General features: G+C 59.0%; 1 protein-coding gene across 1 annotated transcript; it reads left to right on the plus strand.

The window, feature by feature from the left end:
• Positions 1 to 2,089: 2,089 nt before the first annotated feature.
• Positions 2,090 to 8,576, plus strand: LOC103077742 (voltage-dependent calcium channel gamma-like subunit; the record flags this gene model as incomplete). The annotated part of the gene is given in 3 exon segments (XM_082931171.1): positions 2,090 to 2,178; positions 3,212 to 3,510; positions 7,986 to 8,576. Coding segments are annotated over 3 exon segments (979 nt in total), but the record flags the coding sequence as incomplete, so codon positions are not given.
• Between the last annotated feature and the right edge of the window lie 1,061 nt (positions 8,577 to 9,637).

The raw sequence follows: 9,637 nt of genomic DNA on the forward strand, positions 1-9,637 counted from the left end.
CGGGGACCATCGCCTAGAGACGGAGTGTCTCAAAGTGCGCTGACAACTCCAGGGTCCACGCCTGCAAAGAAGGTGCTAGAAGTCTCCCCAACTCTGCCTGGAAATCTGCAGGTCCTGGTGCCCTGGAGGGGCACCCATCTCAAGGATGGACTTGCCTGTAGAAAGGGGAGACCCTAAAGAAAGGACACCCTCTGAGCCCACCTACATCCCTGCTGCATCCGTTCATCCCTTCAACCACTCAGTCCCCTTCCCCACCTCCCTTGCCCTGGTGGGGAACTGGTGCCCTGGGGCCCCCTGAGGCTGACACCCTCAACCGCAGCATAAACATCACACCTGCTACCCACCTGGCCCAGAGCAAAGCACTGTGAAGTAAAGCCCCAGGGCAGTCGGGGAAGCCCCTGGGCCACTATAATGCCTACACAAAGTCTCTGCTGCAGTCAGGCGACTGGGAAGAGGTCGGAATGCAGGGCTAGAGCTTGAGGCAGAGGGGGCAAAGGGCGGGCAGAGGTCTGGCTGGAGGGGATGGAACCGGCCTGGACTCAGGAAACCTGAGGAGGGCGATGGGAGAAGAGAAAGACCCAGTGAGTGAAGGCAGGGCGCTGGGGAGAAGGTGGGGAGGGGATGGGAAGGGAACAGGGAGAGGCAAGTGGGCGGGTCCACAAAGAACAGAGTCGGAGGGACCAGGACTCCAGGCTTTGGGCAGGCAGAGCTGGTCATCAGCTTTGAAACTGCCCAGTGAACTAGGCAGCTCCTAGCAGACTCCCCGTTATTGCCTCTGGGTCTCCCCACGTGTCGGCCCAAGAACCCACACCCCAAGTGCTCAAAGGAGAAAAACCCAGGGCAGGGGCCTCCCTAATAGCAGAGTGGAGCCTGCCTCAGTTAAGCTTCTCTGGGGTCAGGGGTCAGTGCCCAGCCTGCGCCAGGAGCAGTTGACAGAGTCACTGCCCCCACGACCCTCGCAACACCCAGAGGATGCGTTTTCCCATTTGACAGAAAACCAAGGCTCACGGAGGGGAAGTGATTCGCCCAGAATGCATCTGAGGCTGCTCCATCAATTAGCAAGCCTTACGGACCAGTCCCTGCTCTTAGAACCAGGCATGCGGGGGTGAAAGAGAGACAGGCCTAGCACTCGACTGTGTGCTGTACTTTAGAGAGGGAAACGGACAAATAGAGAAGGTCAGCTAAGGATCAAGAAAATACGAAGGCCCACAACACTGTAAATCAACTATATTTCAATAAATTTAAAAAAGAAAAAGAAAAAAGGAATGAATGAGACAATATATACAGAAAAAAGAAAGGAAGAAAACACGAAGGTAACAGGGTTAAGCGTGTGTGGGATGCAACTCTGGCTGGCGAACTCAAGGGAGGCCCTTGAAGAGGTGACAGCCTGCCCAGCAGACCCCCAGGGAAGGCCTGTCACACAGAGGGAACCGTGAACACAGCAGCCCTGAGACTGGACAGAGCTTCCCGCCCAGGGCACAAGCGGGCACGTGCAGCTGGAGCTGAGGGCAGAGGGGTGGGCCTGCAGACAGAGGGGACGGGAAGCTGCAGGACAGAGGCTGAGTGTGGAGCAGGGCGGCCCAGCAGGAGGCTGTTACGCAGGCCTCCACGTTAGAGGCGATGGGCCTAGAGCTGGGGAGAGGATGGTGGACCAGGGGTGCAAGGGAAGAGACAGGAGGAGGATGTGGGCCTGAAGTGGGGAGGCTGGAGAGGGAGCGGAAATGAAGGGGACGCAGATTTTGACCCTAAAACCCAAGCATCTTACCCCTGACGGGGCCTTTGTCTCTTTCTCCTTTGTCCCTCATTAGCCAGGCCAGCAGTACACAGTAGGTATACAATTAACTCATTCATATATTCAATGAATATTTATTGAGCACCTACTGTCCTGCCTGGCAAAGTCCTTACTCCTGTGGTGATAGAGGGGAGGGAGAAGAGAATGGAGGGTCTTTGTTTCAGGTGCGGTGGTCACCGCAGGCTTCTCTCCGACCTCCTTGGGGGAGTGAGGTGGTGAGTCTTAGCTGTGAATATCTTGAAGAATTCTGCTGAGTGGAGGGTCTGTCTCTCACTCTGCCACACCCGCTCTGCTCAGCTCTGCCACCACGGAGGAACCTAGGAGAGCAAATAGTGCAAATGAAGGGCCGGCCCAGGTGAACCCTAACCGCGCCGCCTGCAGTGCAAGTGCGGAGTCTTAACCACTGGACCGCCAGGGGAAGTCCCCCGACTTTCTTACGCTCATAAAATAATTGGAAGCGGACCATCACTTCCTCATTATCATTCCTAAGTCATTTCTGCTTCTCCAGCAATCTTGCTGACATGTCGCTCTAAATTCCACCGACTCAAGACTTTCTATTCTTACCAAGAAAGCATAACAGGCAGCAGACCCCCAAACAGGCCTGACCACACACGGAACAAGGCGGGCGCTAGGTTAACGTACCTGACGCGGTTTCTGCGGCAGCGACAGAATCAGATGAACCTCTGACAGGGAGATGCCCGGGATGGGGCTTGTGGGGGGGGTGGGGCGGGAGCGTTAGGTGCCAGCTGAGAACATCCCCGGGCAAAGTCACCGGGGAGCTGCCTGCCTGAATGGGCCAAGTAACTTCCCTCACCCTGCTTCGAGACGGAGAAAGGAGACCCTGCTTCACCTTAAGCGGCACCCCCCTCCCTGTTTATCAACAGCTGAGAAGGGCTGGGAGGGTCTCAGCTGGAATTTACCCTTCTTGGGGTGGGGACGTTGTGCGCTGCCCCCTTGAGAACTGAAGCCCCATCAAAAGTCCAGGAAGAACAATGACTTTTGTCTTGTCCTATTCGCCTTCTGGATGGTCCCTGCGGAGGCGAGCAGGCGAGCAGGGCTGTACGCCCCCCTTTGGGGGAGAGAAATGGGACGCAGGAAAGACGGCCCCGGGGAGTCCACTCCATTCACACTTACTGAAGCCTCGCAAGACCCCGACCTTTCACGGGCATCACCCGTGGCTCAGAGACGGAAACAAGAGCCCAGGATCACAACGGCCCACGGTGGTGGAGCTGCAGAGCCCGGGCGCGCGCCTGCCGTCTGGACGCCGCCGCCTCCCCAGGACGCTCGGGCGGACCCGCCGGGGCGGACCCGGCTCCTGGGCCCCGGGCCCTTGAGGAATCGGCGCCGCGGGCACAGCCGTGCCCTGAGACTGGGGAGCGGCTCCGGGCCTGCAAGTCGGCCGGGTCAGCCCTCCCCCAGGGCCCGAGCCTCCCCCTCGGGCCGAGTCCTGGCCCCCGCCCCTGCCCGGGGGCTCCTCCGGCGGCCCCGCTGACTCAGCGCAAACCACGCCAGGGCGGGCGGGCGGGAGGGGCCCGGCCCCACCAGCCGCCCGGGGGCAGCAGTTCCACCCGCCCCTCCCTCCGGCCCGCCCCGCCCCCGGGAAGAGGTCCGGAGTCGGGAGCCGCGGCCCCGGCAGAGCGGCGCTCGGGAGCCCCGAGAGAACCAGGCGGGATTGCGCGGCCGAGCCCCGGCGCGGGATAAGAGCCCTCGGCGTGCAGGTGGGCGAGAGCCCGGTGCGGGGGGTGTGGAGGGGCCCGGCCGGGGTCCGAGGGGGGAAGCCGCCCAGGGCGCGGGGTCCGAGGGGGAAGCCGCCCAGGGCGCGGTCTTCTCGAGGTCCCGCGGGCACCGAGGCTCCCAAACGGCTGGGGTGGAGTGTTCTGCTTCTCTTTGGGGTCCGCAGCGTCCATCCGTTAGGTGCACCAGAGGGGTCCCTCCTGTTAAAAGGGGGCGCGTCTGGAGCGGAGGATGGACGGAATCCACTCGTAAATGAGCCTCGCCTTGTCACACGAGGGAGAATCTCTGGAGAAGTCAGAACTTTCCTGGGCGGGGGCAGCAAGACCAACTCCCCTCCCAAAACTGATTTTGGGGGGCGGGCAAGGGGGTGGACTCGCTGGGGCACGCGGAAACCTCAGGACAGGCTGTAGAGAGGGGAGGGGCCCGCCTCGCAGACATGGGGTTTCTCCTTAGAATGATGCGAGGGGTCCATCCGCACCCCCACCCCCCGGGCGTACGGCTCTCCGCTGCCCTGCGCCGAGCTTCCCTAGCGGACGCGTCCCGCCTCCTTACCTCCCGACTGGACGGTCGGGACGGTGAGAGCGGCCCGCAGCCTCTGCCTGCAAGTGCTCGGCGCCCCGCAGCGCAGACTCCGGGGCTGATCCCGCTGTGCCCACTTTGTAGATGCGGTGACCGAGGCTCAGGTGCAGTAAGCCGCCCGTGGCGGCCGGTTCAGCGACAGAATGGCGTCGAACCAGACTTCTGGGCCCGAACAGAAGAAACTCCACCCACAGGCCGCGCCCCGAGCCCCTTGTGGCCGGGACACCGCAACCCTAGAGCCGGATGCAGGGAGTTCCTCTCGTTCTGGGCATAATCTGGGGTCCCGGCCGAGCCGCCTCCGGGACCGGCAGTGAGGAGGGTGGGAGCGGGTGCGGTCCCGCCTTCGGGAGCCGACGGCCCTGCGGGGGAGAGACGGGCACACCGGGATTTAGGAGCGGTCTGGGGAAGCGAGTGCTAGATTGAGAGGTGAAGAAACGGCGGCAGGATTAACGGGGGTGGGGAGGGCAGGAGAGCAGCCAGGTAAACAGACTTGATCTTTTAGTGAAAGAAGGGGGGCGGGGCTGATGCTTAGGAGCACTTAACCGCCTGCCTGGGACTGTTCTAAGCGGTTGGGGTGCTTAGGTCTCATTTCAGCTCCCCCCGGGGGGCCAGGAGGCAGGTACTGTTATCTTCAGGGGGTAAATAGCTCGCCGGAGGCCAAAGAGCTAAAAGGCAAGCGGGCTGGCTCCCGGGGCCCTGCGGTCACGCAGGCGGAGCGGGCTTACTCTTCAGGAGGCTGCAGAGATTTCCAGCTGAAGAGGGGGAGGGTCTGACCTGGGCCTGGGCTGAGTGGGCACTGGGAAGGGGGGGCGTGGGGGAAAGCGCAGGGGTGCGGGGCGGGGGCTTGATGTGGAGAAAAGTAGTGAGCAGCCCAAAGTGTCCACTACTTAGGGGTTGACGGGATCAGATGGGGTCCTGGGTTCCAGAGGAAGACAAGACCTCGGCATTGGCCTCAGTGGCCCAGGAGTGCCAAGTGACACTGTTCTACAGGTCACTACTGATCATTCGGGGCTCTGGATGAAAAAGGGAAATGCTTCCATTTTTCTTTTTTTTTTCAGTGGAGATGGTCCAGGCCCTAAGAGATTTAAGTGATTTGCCCAAGGTCACAGAGCTAGAGGCTGGTGGGTCAGGGGCAGGGCTAGACTGCCCTCATACCCTCTGGTCCACGGACCTTCCGCTGACCACGCTGCTGCCCAGCTGCCCTCCGGGAGAGGATTTCAGGCCCTGGATCACTGGAAGTTCACAGAGGTGCTGGCAGCCGGCGTGTGGGCCAGTGGTGAGGAACGAGGACTCCCGAGTTACCTTATTACTGTAACTAATATTAATCAGGAGGTGCTTCTGTGCTGGGCACCTTTATATACATGATCTCACTGAATCCTTGGGGGTTTTACTGGTGTCAGAGTTTGAATGATGCCCTCCTTTGCGGTGGGAGGGGGAAAATGACCTGATGTCAGCTGTCTTTTCCGGATCCCAGTGGGATGTCTGAGAGCCTGGAGATTAAAGTTCACTCTGTGTGCAGGACAGGTGGGGCTGAGGGTAGGATGGCATGTGCTTTTTCTCCAGACAGCGTGATGTCTGAGGTCAAAAGGCCTCTGGGTGCTGCGTTCTTGTGACTTGTTGCCTGCGTCTGGGGTTTTCCCATCCTAGAAACTTATCAACCTGTAGGGAGTTATAACCTCCGGGTGCCTCCATGGCTACTCTTTCCTGCAGGGATCACTAACTCCTGCTACAAAATGTAACTACAGAACAGCAGATGAGAAAATAAGGGGCAAAGAGGTTAAGAAACCTCGCAAAGACAAACACCTTTATGGTTTGTAGTCACAGAGGTTTCAAAGTTCCCTTGGTTTGTTTCTTAGTAGAGCCGTTCTTTCCTAATGAAATCCAGTACAGATTCTTAGATTCCCAGTGGCTCCAGCAGGTAAGAGGGACCTGTTGTGGTTGAAGTGAGGGGCCTGGAGCTGACCCCCTGCCCCCTGCTTTAGCACCTGGAGGCCTCAAGGAGACAAGGGCATGCGGTTTGAGAACCAGAGCCCAGACTCCCCGCCTGAGTGTTCTTTACAGCGCCCCCGACTGCCTTTGCCTCTGGTCTGAGTCGGGTCCCGAGCCCTTGGGCGTCCCTCTGGCCTCTCCAGCCCTTCTCACCACTTACTGAGCCCCTCCCACGAAGGCCCCAGTAGGTACTTACCGGCTGCGTGCATCCCCCCCACTACACATGATACAGTTGTCGGGCAGCTGTGCCAGGCTTTACTGTGATCTCGGTGAATGCTCTTGGGCTGGTCCCCTGACCTGTGTGTGACAGTTTCCCTTTTTACCTACCCCGCCCCATCCCCCCACCACCATGGAGCACCCTACTCCACCAGACTCAGGTTTAAGAGTGAGACAGGAACCTAACTAGGCAGAAGTGCTGAAAGCAAGCCGGATCCATAAGGATCCCGGGGCCTCCCGGTAGCGTGGCTCTGCTTTCTGCCCCTCACCGAGAGGGGTGGCCCAGACCGCCTCTGGAAGCTTCCACTTGCACGTGCCATAGGGCTCACCCCCCGAGTCCCCTTTCGGTTTGCTTCCCAGCAGTGACCGTCACGCATGAGCTGTGTGCTTTGCTTACCTCCCAAACTGGGGCGTGACCTGGCCTGCTTCCACACACACTGTAAAGGGCGTAAGCTATGACTGGGCAGGGGATGGTTTAAAGGGAGCTTCAGATGGAAGTGACAGCAGCTGCAAACTCGACCTCGTGGCTCTTGAGCACGGCACCGGCACCGGGTGCTGCGGACACGGTCCTGCCCTCCCACTATGAATCAGACAGGAATGGAAAACTTGTCAGAACGGTTCCTGACGGAGAGTGACCAGAGGGGTCCGTTGTGGGTTGAGTGGGCAGGACAGACCTCTCCCAGGAGGTGATGTTTCAGCTGAGACATGAAGAATGGAGAAAGCGGGGCAGCCGGGAGAAGAGCCTTTCAGGTGGAGGGACCAGTAGGTGTGAGGAGGAAAGTTCTAGGCTTGTCCTAGGCATGCGAGGTGGCCGGGAGGATGCCCTGGGAGGGCTTGTGGGCCGTCTACGGAGTTTTACCCTTTGAAGCATTCCTTTTGCTTCCAGGTTGGGCGTTGGGGACGGTGGCTTGGGGGTGTCCCGGGGCTGTGAGAAGGGACACCTCACTGGACGCTTGGCCCAGCTTTTCAGGAGAGAGGATAGGGTGTACTTTTGCGGGGCCGAAACCATAGGCTGAAGGGGAGCCTCAGGGACTCCCCCGCCCAGAAGCTTCTAGAACAGACAGCGGTGCCATGTCCTGGGCGGAGTACAGTCTGAGCCAGACAAAGTGCAAACATCACTGCTCACTGAAGAAAAGTGCGGAAAAAGCTGGGTGCAGATCAGAATGAAACTGGGGAAGACCAGGGGCCAGAAGAGGGAGTTATGTAACCTTCACTGATGTGCTAATAATGTCTAGTGCAGTATTCTTGTTTTGCATACAGAGAAACCAAGGCTGGCTGCTAGCTCAAGGTCACATCTGCCAAGCCAGACAGGTTTGCTGACTTCAGAATGGACCAAGATTTGCCTGTCAATACAATTTGGGTTTCTTACGCATTATAAAGATCATTAAAGAAAGGTCAGGGAACTCTGCCTGATGAATAACTGGATCCACAGGCAATGCTTATAGGTCTCGAATGGAGGACGGATGGGGAACAGGTAGGATGGGAGTAGGGTCCCCCCCGCCCCACCAGGAGGTGGGTCTGTGCTGTGACTAAGGTGGGCTTCCTGGGCATCCTGGGAGACCGAAGCAGAAACTGTGGCTGTCGGAAGCTACAAGGTGTGCTCTGGGTCTTCCCTGAGGAGGCTGGTGGGCTGTGGCGGGGGCCCTCCCTCATGCTGCCCCGCGCTGTCTTCCAGTCCCAGAAGCTGCTGGCTCAAAGGAGGCCCCGCCGGTCCTTCTTTGAACCCTCCATCCGGGCCCTCATCATCTTTTGCGCCTCCCTGGCCATGGTCCTCACCTCCCTCTCCATCTGCGATGGCCACTGGCTCCTGGCCGACGACCATCTGTTCGGGCTGTGGCACTTCTGCACCACCTCGAACCAGGCTGAGCTGCACTGCCTCCGAGACCTGAGGCAGGCCCACGTGCCCAGGCTAGCCTCGGGCATGGCTGTTGCCCGCAGCGTGGCCATCTTGGCCGTGGTGGTCGGCATCTTTGGCCTGGAGCTCCTCATGGTGTCCCAGGTGTCCGAGGACGCCCACCCGTGGCACAAGTGAGCCATGGGCTCCACCCTCTTCCTCCTCGTGTCCATCCTCTCCTTCGGGGGCCTCCTGAGCTTCCTGACGCTCCTTAGGAACGAGATCACACTCATGGGCCTCAGCCTGACGTTCCGGAGCAAATTCATGGCCTCCTTCCTCATCTTCCTGAATGCCATCAGCGGCCTCCACATCAACAGTATCAGCCGTACTGACAGCGTCACGTACCCCTGGGGCCTGCCTGCAAAATTTTAGGCCCCCCTGCGAGGGCACTGAGTTCTACCGGAAAGTATGGTCAAGATGGGACTTCTCCAACATGTGACATTCGAACTGTGGCCTCTTGGCCTTGGGGTGGTCGGGCCAGTGGCCTTTGCAGCCCAGAGGCCAGGTGGGCGCCTCCAAGCCACCAGCTGCACCAGCTTAGCCACGTTATTAGGATGTTGATTATACAAGAAGAAGCATGTATATATATATATATATATATATATATATATATTTTTTTTTTTTTTTTTTTTTGGGGTAGCACAGGCTCCGGACGTGCAGGCTCAGCGGCCATGGCTCACAGGCCCAGCTGCTCTGCGGCATGTGGGATCTTCCCGGACCAGGGCATGAACCCGTGTCCCCTGCATCAGCAGGCGGACTCTCAACCACTGCGCCACCAGGGAAGCCCCAAGAAGAAACATATTTTAAAACCTATTCTTGAGTCCTTCCTGGGGTGGGAATAGATGTGGAGGCAGCTCAGGTAACTGGTGCTCAGGCTGGCTGCACAGCCAAGTACATTTCACACCTGTTTTATTGACTCTGCTGGGATATGGGCCGCAGGGTCCCTGGGGCCTCCGGGCTTGCTAAGAGTGAATCATTTGTCAGTGAAGGGTGTCCAGTCAGTGCCTAGGACTTTCTTCACCAGCTCAAAGGGCCTTGTGCAAATTCCCTGCTTTAGCTTTGGTCATGTCAGGGAGGCAGCGTTCAGGGCTGCTGGGGTATAGAAGCTTTTCAAACCGTTGACTTTATTTGAGCCCTGCCCTTTGTCGGGGGGACCCCGTAATCCCTGGATAACCCCAGCTTCCAGCAGCTGGCTGTGCCTCCGGACTCTCCCTGTCAATCCCACCTGAAGCCCTTCCAGGAGGGCCCGCCCGGCTTGGTAAGCGTGGGCAATCCATCTTTGGTAAGGGCCAGACAGCCTCAGGGTACCATTTTTATCCTAGAACACACTTCAAAGAGCACGTATCTGGAGGTGCCGGACTCCAGCGGGTACTGGGGACTGGCCCGACCTCAGGTAATGATCAACAACCACCCTGGATGCAGAGGCCTGCAGG

This window comes from Lipotes vexillifer, unplaced genomic scaffold (genome assembly GCF_000442215.2).
Source record: "Lipotes vexillifer unplaced genomic scaffold, Lipotes_vexillifer_v1.1 scaffold2177, whole genome shotgun sequence".
In the NCBI taxonomy this organism is placed as follows: Eukaryota; Metazoa; Chordata; class Mammalia; order Artiodactyla; family Lipotidae; genus Lipotes; species Lipotes vexillifer.